Raw genomic sequence first — 18,588 nt, forward strand, 5'->3', positions numbered from 1 at the left:
TACTACTGAGTCTTGTGTATCTAATCTATTTCACTCATCTACCACTTTATATCTTAGTCAATAATGTATGGTTTTGATTATTATAATTTTATAATATAGTTTGAGATCTGGTACGACTAGGCTACCTTCCTTCACATTTGTTTTCATCAATTCCCATGATATTCTTGACCTTTCTTTATGTTTTTTATGACTGTTATGATTTTTTTCTAGCTCTATAAAACAATTTTTGGTGGTTTGATTGTCATGGCACTAAATAAGTAAATCAGTTTAGATAGAATTGTCATCTTTATTATATGTTCCCAGCCTACCTATGAGCAATTACTATTTTTCCAGTTGTTTAGATCTGACTTTATTTGTATGAAAAGTATTTTGTAATTGTGTTCTTATAGTTCCCAAGTTGAATTCTTTTCTTTTGTGATTCTTCAGATATTGAAGAAAGAGAAAGTTTAGGTGTAAATACTACTTATTAGTCTTATGGAGTTATAAAGCACATTTACTGCCCAGAAACCATTTGCTTTTCTGGTAACTGGATTCCTTCTATCTCTCTTGGAGTGGGAATGAACAATAATAACTAATAGTCCTACAGAAAATATAGATTCTTGGTAGTATAGCATATTTTCAGAATCCAAAATGGTTAAAAATTATGACCCCATGGTTCAAGCCTGGGATCTCAGAATTTAGAAATAGAATCTTCCTAGTATTATTAGGTATGCATGGCACACTTCTCAACTGTTTATTGGAGAGTCTTTGTTTAAGATTTCTTCAACCAGTTGACCTTACTATTGTAATTTGGATCAATCCCACAAAAGATGTGGCAGAATAGATCTGGACTATTTTAAACTACAACCTTAAGACAGTTGAGGGATAATTCATGTATGTGCCTATAATTGACAGAATCTACTATTTTCTCTGCTTCCAATTTCTTTTTTAGATTTGAAATTTTTCACTCTGGCTTTATAGGACCCTTAAAATCAGTCTACTTTTCTGTTCAGCATGTTAATTCATCAAGTCAAGTTAACTCAGTAAGCATTTATTATTAAGTGCAGCTATATAGTGGTGAGAGATACACAAACGAAATAGGAGCCAGCTACTACCCTCTAGTAGCTTATAGGGAAGATAACACCTATTCACAAATAGCTAGCTTTGCTACAAATTAGAAGATAAATTTTCAGTCACTAATAATTATAGAACAGATGCAATGCAGAATAGAATATGATAGGGGCATAATAAAAAGCTATGTGAGATCTCAGGAAAATAATTTCTAACTGGAAGGAAAAACAAAGTCTTCTTGGAAAACACTTGACACGTGAGCCAGGACTTAAAATGTATAATGAAGGTAGATTTCAAAAGGGATGCATGCAGGTGAGAGGTACAGGGAGGACACTCAACAAATAAGAAATGCAAAGCACAAAGTGTAGGGTAAGTTCTAGAAAAAGTAATTAGTCAATTTTAATGTAGGTTTTATGAAAGTGTGTGACAAGCATTGTGCTAAGTGCTGAGAATACAAAGAAAGGCAAACGACAATCCCTGCTCTCAAGGAGCTTACAGTCTAGTGGGGGAGACGATATGCAAACAACTATGAGCAAACAAGCTATATAAAGGACAGATTGGAAGTAAACAACAGAAGGAAGACACTAACTAGCGTTAAGATCAGGAAAGGCTTCCTGCAGACGGTAGGAATTTATCTGGGACTTGAAGGAAGCTAGGAGACAGAGATAGGGTTTTGAATATCAAGCTATGGAGTTTGTACTCCATAGTCAATAGCAAGTCATTGCACAGTTGTGGACACTTGATTATATCTATTCATTAGGGATATTAATTAGGCAATAATGTGAAAATGTACTAATTAGAAGGCTGTAAGAACAGAAGCTGGTTGGGAGGCTAGGCAAGGTGAGTGGTAATGAGGGTGTAGACTAGAGAAAGTGATAGCATGGGAATGGAAAGAAGAAATCTATTTAAGAAATACTGAGTGGTACAGGGAACTGGCAAAATAGTGGTACCATCAACAGGAATGGGGAAAAACTAGATTTTCCCCTAGAAGAAATCTAGATTTGAAGTAAATACAGTGATTTTGGTTTTGAGATACTGATTTGAGCTGTTGGCAGAACATTCAGGTAGCAGCTGGAAATACAGGTCTAGAGCTCTGAACATCAAGTTTGGGATATGAATATATAAATTTAGTTGAATGCAGAGGAATTAGTGGGAGAGAATAGAATGGAAGTATAGGGATGATACAATCAGGTGGGAGGGGGGAATAGCTTAGACAATATAGAGTTTTTGGAAAGGGATGCTAAAGAGAGAAGGACCACTAAGGAGAGCAGAGGAATAATTTGTGAGGTAGCAGGAAAAGCAGGAGTATCTAGTATATCAAAGGCCAAAGAAATAGTCCTATGAAGAAGAAGGTATTCCTACTAACAAATAAGTTAAAAAAAAAACTGAATGTGGACTGAAAAAAAAGCCATTGTATTTGACAATTAGAAGGTAACTTCAGTGTAAGCAGTTTCAGAAGAATGATATGGATGGAAGCCAGATTGCAAGGGATTATTAAGGAGTGAATATTTTTTCAAGAAAGCTCTCACTCAAAGAGAGGAGAGAGACATGATGTAACTCAAGTAGAGTAAAACAGTTGAGAAAAAGGATATTTGAAATTAGGAAAACCTGAATATGTTTACAAATAAACAAAGAAGCCAGTAGCAGGAAAGATTGAAGGGGATGCAATTACTAGAGAAGTGGGATCATAGATCTGGATCTATGGAAGAAGCTTCAGAAGCTGTTTTTAGAAAGATAACACCTCTCTGAAGTGACTTGCCCAAAGCCACATAAATAGCAAAGTAGAAGCCAAGATTAGAATGCTGGTCTTCTGGCTTCAAGGATCAACATTCAATCTACTCTACCTTCTGTGGATATGGGATGAAGGACTAGTTGGTGGTCTTGGTATGAAAGTTAGTCGAGATTGTTAGAGGCTTTTTGTAAGAGCTAAATAAAAGGTTTGCTTAGAAGCAGAAGTCACACCTGTGGCTAGAGAACATGAATTTATAATCTTCTGGCTCAGTATAATTTTGTGACTGCTTCCAGTAAAACTTAACAGTCCTGGAGTACTCACTTAGATGCTATTTTAGATATCCTTGGAAGTTTTATATATATATATACATACACACACACACACACACACACACACATATATGTTAGCACAATTTTTTATTTGGAAACTCCATTCTTATGGTGTGAGTGCCGGCTCTAGAGAAGTAAAGAAATTCATACCATGAGTAAAACTCCCCCTAGTGGTGACCTTTAGAAAAGAGCCCTACATAGATTTTAAGATGAAGTGTTTGTAGCCAAAATTTTGAAATAAGTCTATTGGGAGCTAAAAAAATTTAAATTGAGTTGAAGCCATTGGAGTAGATGCAATCTCCAAGGGGGAGAAAGTAGAGAGTGGAAAGGCAGATCATAAAATCAAAGATTAAAACAATAATTGAAAAGGGGACATTGAACATAGGTTCTTATTAGCACAAAAACCAAGTTTTATAGAAGGAAGGTATATTATTTATACTTCTCTTTATGGGGGACGAGAAGAATCAAGAGGCTGAAAATGTGGTAAATGTGCTTTTAAAGAAATAATTTGGTTAATCACTTGTAAAGATTCTTTCTATAGGGGCAGCCAAGTGGCTCAGCGAGTAAGAGCACCGGCTCTAGTGTCAGGATGACCTGGGGATCAAATCCAGGTGCAGATATTTAGCACCACACCCAGAAATAACTGGCCGTGTAACCTTGAGCAAGTTACTTAACCCTGATTGCTTTAAAAAAAAAAAAAGATTCTTTCTATAAAGAATAGAGTACTTGTAAAGGAGGAAAATAGTATTCATCTAGCATTCTCTACAAAGTACTAAAATACCATCTTCTTGGTTTGTTACAATTTAGAGAAGCAGTATGGTAGAATGGATAGAGAGCCAGTGTTAACATCACTACAGCCTAGGTTCATAGTCCATTTCTGACATATTTGCGATTCTGCCAAGTCATATAACTTCTTAGTACCTAGGCAACTCTCTAAGACAGCAAATTGTGAAGGAAATTGATAGTCTGCATTGGTAGAGGGAGTTGCTTCATTGGGAAACTCCCTACATAAGTAAAATCACAGGTCTGAAAACAATATATAACATAAAATATTTTTTAAAAATCTTATGCCAGGGCAGCCAGATGACGCAGTGAGTAAGAGCACCGGCCCTAGCGTCAGGAGACCTGGGATCAGTTCTGGCCTCAGATACTCAGCACCCACACAAAAATAACTGGTCGTGTAATCTTGAGCAAGTTGCTTAACCCCTATTGCTTTAAAAAAAAAATCTCATGCCTTGAGTAACTGAGACATAATTTATAATATATTGTGATCTGCATTCAAGGAAGGCAGTTCCCATACCATTAAAATCACAGGTCTTTGACATATTGACAAATGTCATAATATAATGACATTTGATATATATATATATCAAATATATATATATTTATATATAAAAATATATGTATAATGATAATGAGAAAAATATACAAATATCTAATGGCATGTTTGTTATGCAATTCAGACTTTGAAGGAGGCAGCATGGTGCAGTGAAAAGAGAACACCATTTTTAGCCTTAAGCACCTGGGTTTGATTATTGACTCTGCCATTTACTACCTGTGTGATTTTAGCCAAATCACTTTACTGCTCTAAGCCTCAATTTCTTTTTCTGTAGAATGAATGAGTTAGACTAGATGACCTCTAAGTTCATTTTACCTGTATATCTGTGATACTGTGGTAATGTCATATTTCTTGGCACATAATCATACATGGGCCAAAAATGGTATATTGAACTAGTATATCACCTGAGGATGGTGGGGTAAGGGAGAAGATTAGGGCTATAGATGGTTCTGTTCTCTTTTTTGTGTGTTTGGAACTCCAGGGTTGAAAGGATGTTAGTTCACAGAGATGCCTCAGAAACCATCTGTAAATATCACCATTATTTTTTGAGTAGCTATAACCATTAGTAGGTTTTTCTGCTTACAAGTGTTTAGTCTTACTGGCTAACATCTGAATAGATTACAAGCTTTTATCATCCTCTTATAGACTTAGGTCAAAGTCACATACCCTATCAGTATTCATATTAATTTCTTTCTCTCATCTCTGTCACTAGTGTTTGTATAATTCTATGTCAGAGAATGAGTAAATACGTTTACTTTCTTGTACTTTGGTGTATTTGCCAGACTAATTTTCTGCTCATGGATAGATTGGGGGGGGAGGGGGCAGCAATGTGCAATAAAGCCTCATGCCTCTCTTTTATATGTATCTTTTTTTCGTTGATGATTAAACTGAGATTTTCAGGGTACATTGTTTGGGGTTGCAACTTAAACTCCATTGCTTTTCAGAATATACTGTACTATTTCTTGCTGCAATTTTTCACAAATGCAGAATAGTCCTGTGGTGTTCAAATTTATTTTCCTTCATATAGGAAAGTCTTTCTCTTGACTACTTATAAAAGTTGTTTTCATTGAAATTATTAAATTTAAATACTAGGCCTTGTGAAGTTTGTAGCGTATAGCTTTCCTGGTGGAAATGTGGATTTTCTCAATTGGTTCTATGTTATTTGTATTTAGGAGTTCTGGACAGCGTTCTTGTATTGTTTGCTGAGATATGATATTCATTTTTTTTATTTGTCATGTTGTTCTTCAGGGAGTCTCATGACCTTTAAGTTATCTTTGAATTCATATGTTTTATCATTGTTACCTTTTGTTTTTCTTTTCTGCCAAATTTTCCTCCACTTAAGTATTTCTGTATTTTAAATCTGTTGTTCTCTCTCTCATAGCATCTTCTCTTTCTAAAAAAGACTCAAAAGGATTCGTTTTTTTTTCTGCTCTGCTAATTGTGTATTTAAATTCTGCTCTAAGAGTTCCATTTTCAGCATTAAAAGTTCTAACTTGACTAGTCTAACTTATCAAACAAAGGGACACACATTTTGCTAATGTTCATAATATCTTTAGGTGAAATGACATTTTTCCACTACAGCTGTTCTAATGTCAAAATGACAATCTCAATGAATAGTTTAAAAAGAACATGAGATCAAGTGACTAACAATATGGCAGTGACTAAAATTTATTCCTAATTTCTTGTTTTATGAATTTTATTTCTTTTGTAAATTATTCCAAAGTTACTTGTTTTTTCATGATATTGGGTGACCCCACAGGATTCTTTCATCAGGCTCTTATATTTGCTAAGTACACTTTGATTTCTCTTTGCAATTTTATTCATTCTTGCTTTTTTTTTTTCAGGATTCTTTCTGTGGATTTTTCAAAGTTTATTCTGGGCTTTTATTCTGGCCTTTCCTCTTGATATCTTTGGTCTTTCAGTCTCTTATATTCTCCATTCTTACACTCTCTGGTCTGTCCCATTTGGTTTACTAGTGCACAGATTTCTAACATTGGGTTACAGGGTTGCCTTCATACCTTCTCTCATTGAGAGAGGTGGTGGTTGCCTGTGTCCTTGCTCTGAGTAACCTAGGGAGGAAACAAACTGGACCTGTTAGCTTTCTAACCCTGTTTCTATCAAGCCTGGCCCAACTGCTACATCGGTACATTTTCAATGTATTTGATTCCTACTCCACTTTCTTCCTTACCTTCATATGACTAGGCAAAATCTATGTTTACTTGGAGGATAGGGAGTGTGTGTCGGGGGAGGATGGTTGGGCAGAACCAGTTTTACATATCCTGAAATTCCCTACCTGAGGTCCAAAATACTGGTGCTTGCTGCCACATGGAGGCTGCTAAGGGAGATGTGCTAAGTGAAACTTCTATGTATTAAAGTTCTCTGGTAGTTATTCATAAGGCTTTTAACCTTACTTGTCTTCTTATTTTGCATATTTAGCTGTAATCACTCTACATCTGGTTCATACTTTTATCTTTTTGTGTTTGAAGGTGTTTATAGAAAACAATTAACCTGCCATATTGCTAGTCACTTGATCTCATGTTCTTTTTAAACTATTCATTGAGACTGTCATTTTGACATTAGAACAGCTGTAGTGGAAAAATGTCATTTCACCTAAAGATATTATGAACATTAGTAAAATGTGTGTCCCTTTGTTTGATAAAACAGAGAACTTTTATCCACTTGTAAATAAACACCTTTGAGGTTTTCAGGTTCAAATTCTTCTTTCATAATACTTTCATAAGATGTCTGTTAACTATTCTTGCCAAGATAGAGTAAAACCATAAGTGTCATATTTGTTCATGGCAAGTATGTTCCTTATTGCTATTCTAGATTCATCAAGTTATTAATAATAAAATCTTTCCTTCTATTTAATTTGAGGTATAAATCATTTTTATAATTTGAAAATATTTTATAATTATAATTGCTTAATCTCTCTGAATAACAGTATAAACTTGAGAACCATGCATTAATTTATTTAGAATACTGTATTTTCTAAAAAATATCCACCAACTACATAATTTTCAGGAGGATTTTTTGGTTGTTGTTTTGTTTTTTAGAGGAGGGAAGGCAGGGCAATTGGGGTTAAGTGACTTGCCCACGGTCACATGGCTAGTAACTGTTAAGTGTCTGAGGCCAGATTTGAACTCAGGTCCTCCTGATTTCAGGGCCGGTGCCCTATTCACCACCACCTAGACACCCCAGGAAATTTTGGTTACAAAATAAATTTGCTTCTCTTTATTATTATCACTTAGAAAAATGGCAATTTCTTTTTGAACTCAAAAATCCTTTGAAGTTTTTTTGGCATGAGAAATCTAGCCTGATGTACTATAACTTGGAAGTGCCCACTGCTCTTTCCCTATATGATCATGCAATTTTGCAAAGAGGCTTCCTTTTTAAAAAAACATAAACTGTTTTTTTTTTACAAAGTTGATTTATCTTATAACAATGTAAAAACCTGTATGAAGCTCCTTATTAATACAAGTGATTGTATGTGAAGCATGCAATATGTCCACAATGTGTGCCCACATTTTAAACTACTGCTTATAGACCTGCATTCTACTTGTTTCATATTTGTCACATCTGTCCTTTTCTCATTACTCATAAAACCACCACCTTGGCTCAAGCCTTTATCCTCTTTCCTGAATTGTTGTAGTGGCCTTTTTATTGGTCTCCCTGCCTCAAGTTTCTCCCTACTTTGAATTCATCTTCCATATACTTGCCTAAAGTGATTTTTCTTAACCATATGTCTGAACTTGGCACTCCCCGTACTCAGTAAACTCTAATACCTCCCTATGACCTCTAGAATAAAACATAAACTCCTTTGTTTTGTTTTGAAAGCCCTTTACAACCTATCCCTTACCTACCTTTCTAGCCCTATTCTATATCCCATAATCTGCAAGCCAGCCTCCTTAAACAACTTTATATTTATTATGTATATATACACATATGTGCATTGCGTACATGTGTAGGGGGGTGTGTGTGTATGTATGTGTATGCTTTGTCCACCAGTAGAATGTAGACTCCATAAGAGCAGGAACTCTTTCATTTATGCTTGTTCCACTAGCACCTAACATAGTGCTTTGCAAATATTAGTTACTTAATAAATGCTTGTTGATTGCTAGATTGCCCTGATATCAACTGACCTCCTTCAGTGAAAAATCCATTGCATTTCTCCCTAATGATATCACTTTAATCTTTAAAATCTGTTGGTTATATTGTAAATCTCTCTGTCATCATGGTGACATTGCATCAGAAGGTTTTCAAAGGAAGAAATCTCCCCTAACATCATTCTTAATATCAAGCATTCACAAGTTAACAAATGCTAAACTTTATCTGAAGCTTCATCCACTTATCCTAAAAATAGGAAGATCTTAATTTTTCAATCGATGTAGTGAAAACCTCTTCAGACATATTGCTAACTCTCTTCTGCATGTTATCCACAAGTGGAACAACCCAAAAGTACTTTGCCTATTATTAACTAAACATCATTTTGAACATATCATTAGCTCCAGGTTATGTTTCTATTATCAAATGATGCTTTTTATACTTAATAATTTTGTAAGCAATCCTATTACAGTGCATGCAAGTCTGTTTAAAAAATTTAGTGAATGCTAAGAAATTATGATGTCTAAACTTTGCTCCTAACAATGAATGAATGAAAAAGCATTTATTAAGCACCTACTATGTACAAAGCACTGTGCTAAAAAAATGAGTGTCTGCTCTCAAGGAGTTCCCATTCTTTTATTCATTTATTTTTGTTTATGTGTGAGGCGATCAGGGTTAAGTGATTTTCCCAGGGTCATACAGCTAGTAAGTAGCCAGTGTCTGAGGTCAGATTTGAACTCAGGTTCTCCTGACTCCAGGGCCATAGTGCCACCTAGCTGCCCCCTAGAAGTTCACATCCTAATGGAGGAAACAACACATATAGGACATGTTAGCTGCAGGTCATATGAAAAGATCCCATTATCTTTAGGGTGCAATAGCAAAGTGGATGTCAATGCAGCCTTTTTAATGTTTCCATTGGGAAAAAAAAAAAGAAGAGATATGAGAATCCAGTTTCCTCCCTCCATTTCAGAATGGGGGGCTCCAGGCATGAAACAGTACACATAATGTCAGATTAAGTTACATTTCTTTTTTTGGGCTAACCTGGTGTTGGGCTAGCTACTGTGGTTGATAAGACAACAATCAATACCCGTGCTAAATGTTGGGGACAGAAGTACAATGAATGAAATAATACCTACTCACAAGTAAAGATCTTACATTCTAATGAGGAAGACAGGTACATTTACAATTATATATAGGATGGTGGAGACAAGATGATACAGTAGCAGTACAACCTAAGTCAACCCCACAATTCTTCCAGACGTCAAGAAAATACACCAGACCAAGTCCTGATCAGGAAATCCAGGGGAAAAAAAAAAGAATACTGGGTCATTTTTCCAGCCCTGTTCAGCATAAGGAGAGAGATAGAGGTCCGTGGACACTGGGAATGGGGTCTGGTCAGGAAAGGCCCCACAGAGCATTCCAGCCCAGAAAGGAGCTGTGCATGAGGGCAAGAAGAATGGAAAGGGAGCTAAACTTGTGCAAACTGACCACTTTGTTGTTCACATCTCAGTTCCTGGTCATAGGGTCTAGGCCTAATTGAGAAGGACCCTTACCCAGGAGTGGCATTCTAGAGTGAGGAATAGTTGTATGCCCACAGCTGTGTACTGAGAAAGGAACAAGTTCACAAGCAAGCAGCATTTGTGTGGCTTCAACTGAAGGAGTAGAGCAGCATCTCAATTTCAGCCTCTGGCCTGTTCTGAAGCCTGCAACAGAGTAGGAATTCCAGACAAAGGGCATCCTGCAGTTCTGTCACTCTGAATGAACAGAGCTTCCCAGACAGTGGTTAAATCTAATATCAGTCTGCTGAAACTCAAAATGAAGGACAAGGACACAAGCATGTTGCTCAGACCCAAACCCAAGTCAGGAATTAGCAAAGTTCATGCCAGGTAAACAGAAATGCAACTTTTCCTTGTGTCAGACACTTTGAGAGCACTGAAAGCTTTCATATCCTTGAACTGAGCTGTTGCTGACATCCTGAAATAGTTTTGATTCTTAGTACCCCAAGGATTCAGCAAAAGGACCAGCCCATACATTTCCTCCAGCCATGTGCGGAGCCCAGACCTAGCATAAAAAAAGGCCAAAGTCAGGAAGCAGGCTAGAAGAAGAGTAAACAAAAACTGAATCTTCACCATAAAAAGCTGTTATTGTGACAGAGACACTCAAGAGATAAACTCAGCAGAAAAGAATAACTACAAAACATCTATAAGCAAAGCCTCAAACATACACATACACCTATCCACACACAGATTAACCATGAATTCAGCTATAATTCTTGGAAGAGGTGAAGCAAGAGCTAAAAAAAAAAAAAAGTTTTTACAATTAAAATGAGTGTTAGAGGCAAAAACTGGAAAAGAAATGAGAATTATGGAAGGAACAATTGGAAAGAGAATTAACAGTGCTGTAAAAGAAGTACAAAACCTTGTCTAAGCAACCAACTCCCTGAAAATTAGAATGAACCAAGTAGAAGCTAATAACTCCATGAGATAACCCGAAATATTAAAACAAAGTCAAAAGTCTGAAAAATGGAAAAAAATGTAAGCTATCTTATGTAAAAATAACTGACCTGGGAAATAGATAAGGGGCAAAGTTTCCTATCTAAGTTGGTGCTTGAGCAACATTTTGAAGAGGGGATTTTTTGAGGCAGAGGTGAGGAGGGACTGAATTCCTAGTGTGGCAAATGAGGCCCTGGGCAGTCAGTGCAAAAGCATAAAGATGGAAGATGGAATGTCATTGTGTGAGGAACAAAAGAGGAAAGAAAAGTGTCCCTGGATCACAGGGTGCCTAGGGAATGACATTCAGTGAGTCTAGAGATACAGTCTATGTGGGGCTTTTAAAACCAAATGATATTCTATCATTATTTTATCCTATCTTTGCAGTAGGGAGCCCCTGGGGGTAAATCATGTGGTCAGATCTATATTTAAGGAAAATCACTTTGGCTGCATTATGTAGGATGAACTGGAGTAATGTGAAAATTGACACAGGAGCCCAATTTGAGTGTTGCAGTAAACTAGGTGTAAGGTGATGGAGACCTGAACTAAGGTAATACAATATCTGAGTAGAGAGAAGGGGTTGGATGCAGAAGAAGTTGTGGAGCTGTTTTTTCAGGTTAAATATCCCTACTTCCTTCAACTGATTCTTCTACGTATGAACCTGAGGTATTTCACTATCCTGGGTACCTTTCTTTGAATATTTTCCAAGTTATATCGAGATATAATATCCCAGGTGTGATGTGACCAGAACAGAGTAGAGCAGGACTCCTTGAACACTGTGTCAGGCACTAGTAAGTGACTGACTGACCAATAGGGAGGCTCACTATTACCTACCTACCAGGTTCCAGGCACTTCACAAAGCAATTGAGAATACTAAGGAAGGTAAAAAATAAACAATTCCTGTTCGCAGGGAGCTTACTGTTTAATAGAGGAGCCAACATTAAAACAATTATGTCCAGCAGCTAGGTGGTGCAGTGAATAGAGCACTGGCCCTGGAGTCAGGAGGACCTGAGTTCAAATTTGGCCTCAGATATTTAACACAAAAACTAGCTGTGTGACCTTGGGCAAGTCATTTAATGCCAATTGCCTTCCAAAAAACAAAAAACAATTATGTGAAATAACAAAAACTCAGTAAATAATTAGTGTAGTACTATAGTACTAACAATACTGTATAGTGTTGTCAGAATTAAATAGTTGATTTGATTATTTAGGGAAAGGTACGGGGGGGGGGGGGAGCATGTGATGTTTCAGTGTTATGTTGGGAAGTACCTATTATATCAAAATAAATGTATCAGATTTCAAAATTTTTTTTAAATGAGAACAAGCCTTGTAGCATACTGCTGACAACATAATGCTTCTGCAGTAGATACATATTTGGTTGTTTGACAAAAATCAAGTTTTTGTCTTTTTGTTTTCTTTAGCTTTAAAGAAGCCCCTTATTTCAATTTCTCAGCATGAAAGCCATCAAGAAAATGTACATTCTCCAACTGGAGAGCCTCATCCCCCAAATATGGCACCAGGTATTAACTTTTACTCTTATATTTCATGACTAGTTTTGAAACTATAATGAAACCAGGTTGTTGGGTTGTTTTTTTTTTGAGAACTAGTGAATGTAGACAGTTTTTTAAGGCACACTATCAGGTAGCATTTACATTTTCCCATCTTCTGTTAGGATTTTTAAATGCATATTGACTAATGGCATGAGAGCTTAAAGGCATGGATATTTAGCTGTTCTCTTAAATAAAGGACATATATTTCTCTGATTTTTAGCACTGGACATATGTTACCTTTTCAATTAATGTAAATATTATTTTATATTTTAAAGCATAATCTGATAATAATAATCTGATAACCCAATCTGAAAATTGGGTTAAAATTACTTGAATAATAAATTCATCCTGACTAGACTAAATAGTAATACATTTACAATAGGTTTGGGGGGGGGTGTGCAAAACTTGTCTTCTGTACTCATTGAGAACCACTATTTTAAATAAGAATGAAGACATGAGGAAATATCCATATTCACTTGGGTTATTTTAAAGTGGATTTTACTTATAAGAGTGTCATTGCTTGTTTTGAAAATCAGAAGGAGCAGCTAGGTGGCGAAGTGAATAGAGCACCATCCCTGGAGTCAGGAAGACCTGAGTTCAAATCCGGTCTCAGACACTTAACACTTACTAGACGTGTGACCTTGGGCAAGTCACTTAACTCCAATTGCCCCTCCCAAAAAAAAGGCAAAAAAATTAGGAAGAAAGAAAATCAGAAGACTGAATATTTATTCAGCATATCAAATTCAGTTTTGAAAGACCATCTGCTTACTGTACCACTTCATCAGATTGTGTGGCACATACTTTTGCTCATTACTGACACCTTAGCTGAAAGGCCCTGGATCTGAAGAAACAAAGAAAGGTATGATCACTGATGAGTCAAAGAATTATAGTGTTTTAATTTAAAGTAATTTTAAAAATAAAACCTAGCATAGTATCATGTCTATTACTATATACTAACAAAGTACAAAAGATTTTTATGGTCATAGATTCATAAAATACTTTGTGCACCCCCGCTTTTTGCCCACAGAACACCAAAAACTTAACAGTCTCTCTTAAAATTGTTTTTAAAAAATTAATGACCTCTTTATTCATTCTTCCTATTTCTATTATACATCTTTTCTGTGAATACTTAACTTGAGCTAGATATTCTCCTTAGATTTCATGAAATCCCAGAATTTGGATGGAAAAAAAGATTATATCTTTGTTTTAATTGGCCTCTAACTGAAATTTTTAATTTCTTTCAATTATGAGTATAGGTAACAACCAAGGCTTCACTAGACTGCCAGAGCAGTCCATGACACAAAGAAAGGTTAGGAAACCCTGTACTAAAGTATCTTTGCTCCCTGATAATTACCAAGAATGAGGACATTAGGAAGCGACTAATGAATGGACTTTTTCAGCCTTGCCTGATTACTGATGAACACCATTTCATCTCGTTTCAAAAGACTTTATTGGAAAGAACTTCACATATTTGTTCTATATACAATATTATCATCTATTTGAAACCACTTAGAAAGTCAGAATGACCATATGAGATACCATACTCGTATCATACACACACAAGTGTTTGTTCTTATTGTGTACTATTAGCATCTCAGAGTATGGGTCTAAAATGCAATAAACCATCTTTTGTACATCAGTTATGATTGTTCAATTTCATGGCCAAGTCATGTCTCACGTAAGGGTGGCCAGCAATGAGTAAATTAAAAATTGAATGTTGGTATTGCCAACAGTTGAAGACAGTTTTTTAGAGGAAAAGGTAACTCTACCATGTTAATCTTTTGGTTTTAGAGAGAATTTTGGTAATCAGTACTATAGATGTACACTTGGTAATGAACAGCATGCCAATAATGAATATCTGAAAGCATATTTGTAGCTAGGGATAATTCAAGAAATAGTGAAATGATAAAAAGGAAGGAAGGAAATAAGGATTTATTTGCCCTTACTATGTGCTATGCTCTGTGCTAAGTACTGAGGATATAAATATAAGGAAAAAGAAGGACAGTCTTTGCCTTCAGAGAGCTTACATTCTGACGGGGGAAGACAACATACAAAAGGGAGCTGAATAGCTGAAGGGGGCGGTTGTAGGGGATAGGAAATAGTTATGAGGATGGCCTGGAGGGGGATGAAGGCCAGTAATAACTCATTTATGGGACAAGGATATAAGTTTTACAAACAGATATTCCAGGTTGAAAAGACCATAGAGGCAGTTGGATATTTCAGGACCAAGAGGCCACAGGGATACAGGCTTTCAAGTAAGTTCCAGGATGAAGCAAAAAGTATGGCTATGAAGTTCAGAAACTAGGAACAGGGCCAGGAGGGAGAGTCACATTAGTGCCCAACTTCAAGAGGTCTTAAGTTTTCTTAGTTCTTCTGAATCATTTAGATGATGTGAAATGGGAGACTTTTTCAAAATAAAAAATTAACTTGATGTTTTTATTCTACAGATTTGCATGTTAGCCACAATGGAAACCCTGACACATTGAAGCAGATCCCTCCCAATCCTCTACAGCGTTTAATTCCTGGCCCAAACTTGGAGAATGAAAATGAACACAAAATTCAAACAGACATATTAAAGCAGGCTTCAAAGGATAGAGTTGGTGACTTCCATAAGATGCAACAAAGTAAGAATCAATTTGTTACGATCATTTATCATTCTTAAGGGCATTTTTTATTAATTAATATCTTCACAAATTTGAAGCTTTAGCCTTCATTGTTATCTTAAGCAAATAGCATTTTAATATCCACAATAAGATCTTCCTCTGAGCAATGTATTCCACTTTGGACACAGCCTCTTCCAATGTAGAGGCAGCATGGACTACTTTTTTTTTTTAATTGGATTTAGAATCTGAGGGCTGGGGTTCAAATCCCTGCTCTGCCACTGTGTGGCCTTGGACAAGTGACTTAACATCTCTGACCCTGACTTTTCTTACCTGTAAAATAAGGAAGGTAGATTAAATGGTAACTGAGGTTCTTTCCAGCTCTTTATCATATTATTTCAAATACAGTCTATGCCCCTACAATGAGATATCTTTGAAAAGAAAAAAATGTAGGTATGCACTGGAAAAAAAATCAAATGCAGGCTGCTCTTAAGTTTTATTCAGGTTAGATTTGAGAAAAAAAGCTCTACCTATATTCAGACCATGTAGCATTAACTGAAAAGATGGTGAAACTTAACAGAAAAAGATGAAATGTTAGTAGAGTCTAGTGTACTGTTGCATATTTCAGATGAGTTTTTTCATATTGCTTTTAATTATTTTAACTGTGTCTTGAGGTCAAAGAGGGCCAAATTTTGGTGAACTGGTGAATTTTTGTACCTATTTGAAAAGGTAAAAAAATTAAAGAATTCTTTGAAAATAGAGTTTTATGTTTTTCTTCAACTTGGCTCAAATACTATTTTTTGCAAGAAGTCTTTCCTAGTTCTTTCCAATATTAGTGACTTCCCTCTAAAATTACCTTTAATTTACCCTAGATATGTCTTGTATGTACATAGTTGTGTTTGTATGTTTTCTTCTCTATTAGAATGTAAGCTCTTTGAGGGCAAGGACTTGTTTTTGCCTTAGTTTGTATCCCCAGCACTTAGCACAATGCCTGCCAATTTGTTGTTCAGCACTTCCGTGATGTCTGACTCCTTGTGACCTCATTTTGGGGTTTCCTTGGCAAAGATACTGGAGTGATTTGCCATTTCCTTCTCTAGATCATTTCACAGATGAGGAACTGAGGTAAACAGGGTTAAGTGACTTGCCTGGGGTCACACAGCTACTAAGTGTCTGAGGCTAGATATGAACTCAGGAAGATGAGTCTTTCTGACTCCAGGCCTAACTATTCACCTAGCTGCCGTGCCTGCCCATAGTAAGCACTTGATAAATGTTTGTTGACTTGACTTAAATCCTTGGGATTTTAATATAAAATGGAGTGTTAGCCTTTATGAATTTGTTGTTTTAGTGATAATTATTTTCTAGATTTCAAATCCTTATGTTGTGCAATTATTATAATTTTCTTTGCTTTTCAACAGATTTCTGTCCTTGCTATCTTAAAAATATAGATGCTGGTTTTTTTTTTACAAAATATTATGTGAAAAGCACATATATTCATCAGAGCTAGGACAGAGCATTTCTGAGCTCCTCATGAATCTTCACACTTACAACTTATGACTTGATATGCCAAAATAAATACCTAATATATTTTGTAGAGCAGAATTTTGTCCTTATAAATATGTGAATTTATAAAAAGTAATATTAAAAAATATCCCTGGGGCTGCTAGGTGGCATAGTGAATAGAGCACTGGCCCTGGAGTCAGAAGGACCCGAGTTCAAATCCAGCCTCAGACACTTGACACGCTTACCACTTGTGTGACCTTGGGCAAATCACTTAACCCTAATTGCCCTGCCTTCCCCAATCCAAAAAGAAAAAAAAAATCCCTTATTTGATCCTTTTCTTTCTCACCCCCAGATATTTATGGTTGCCTACTTTGCCTTTTCTCAGTATTGTATTTAGTAATTATACACAAAAATAATTAGTTACTATATAGTAGAGCATTTCCTTAAATCTTTATGTTTGCCTAAATAGAAAATATAGTCACCCTCTAGGTAGATAAATAGTAACTGGATAAGAAAATACAATATTTCATTTTGTTTCTTTTTATTATTTTCTGTAAATATATCCTTTTTAATAAAACCTGTTGCTGTCTTTGTATTGATTTATGGTTTTGTTTTTTAGTAAACCAGGGGTTAGGAATTGGACCTCTGATTTCACTGGTATAGGGAACTCTGTGGTAAGGACATTTCTTCTTCTAAAGTAGGTTAGCACCTTCTCTGCCAAATTAGGTTCTTAGGGAGTTGCCTTTGTTATGTATTTGTTTAACCATGAACATTATTTTTCTTTTTTGTCTCTTTTTGAAGAGATAACACATACAAATATTTTTAAATTATCATCTTTGACTGGTGTTACTGAAAAGCATAAGCTACATTTAATTTTAAATATTTCAGATAAACAGTTTTATCTATTGATTCTTAATACTATGTTATGATTTTAAAATATTTTAAGTCTTGTGAGAAGCTAAAGAATATTTTTATAAGCTAAAGGACTGGTCAATTGACTTCATTTAGATCTTGTTTTATATGTGAAAAAAATTTCTCATAAAATAACTTAAGAGCAGAAGCCTTTATTTTTATAGACTTAAGGAGCAAGAAAATTGTATTAATAATTTAGTTATGTCCATAGAAAAGCACTAAAAATTTGCATATACTAAAATCTTACTCAGACTTAAATAGTTATGAATTTGTGTTAATTTATTATTACTTTATAATAATAGAGGCATATGCCACTTAAACTTGCTCTGATCCTACCTTATTTCACAATAGTTAAACATCAGTTCTTTGCTGATCCCTAGAGCCAAAACTCACCCAGCCTTAGTACTCACAAAAGGAAACACCAAGGCAAGGTAAACACAAAGGAAAAGAGAACAGAAACAAAACATTTTTAGATTTTTTTTAACTTATAATTTTTAAACTTATTTATCTGCAAGTTCAGTATCATTCTTCCTTTTATGATCTTACTTCTCCTGTAGTCTAAAGAAAAGGGGCGTGGAGGAAGGAAAATTAGGCTTTGAAAATTCCATGCCCCAGTGTTAATCTATTCTCTCCCCTGTTCCACATGTTACTGTAGGGGTTTGGTACTTGTTCACTGTTCTGTACCTCTGGGGATATGGGTTATATTTGCCCCAACTGTGGAAAATAGATTTCCTTTATGTTTTTAAAGACCAAAGTATTATCTATAGTTAAATCTTAACTAGATGGTAAAGGGTTCCTGAGGAGGGAAGAGGTTTTTTTCTTCCCTTCTCCATGATGCTGAATTCTTTGGGTTTTTTTCTTTACCTTATGCCCATTGACATTCAAACCTCTCCCTGTGTAACCTCCTCCTTCCCTGCCTCCCAAACCCATTGGTTTTCAGTCATGAATCTCATGGGTTCCTTTCATTATTTGCTTTGTGAGAC

At 35.6% G+C, this 18,588-nt stretch overlaps 1 protein-coding gene across 2 annotated transcripts in view; it reads left to right on the forward strand.

The window, feature by feature from the left end:
- The window catches only part of GOLM2 (golgi membrane protein 2), a 99,870-nt gene that overhangs the window by 57,902 nt on the left and 23,380 nt on the right, over positions 1–18,588 (forward strand). For both annotated transcript variants that reach the window (XM_069105925.1, XM_069105926.1), the window contains exons 7-8: positions 12,465–12,563; positions 15,041–15,217. In XM_069105925.1, coding sequence (XP_068962026.1) covers positions 12,465–12,563; positions 15,041–15,217 — 276 coding nt within the window. The remainder of the gene's footprint in view (positions 1–12,464; positions 12,564–15,040; positions 15,218–18,588) is intronic.

Source organism: Petaurus breviceps, unplaced genomic scaffold, assembly GCF_028583685.1.
Source record: "Petaurus breviceps papuanus isolate PSGF00001 unplaced genomic scaffold, PetGlider_PUasm1.0 77, whole genome shotgun sequence".
Classification (NCBI taxonomy): Eukaryota; Metazoa; Chordata; class Mammalia; order Diprotodontia; family Petauridae; genus Petaurus; species Petaurus breviceps.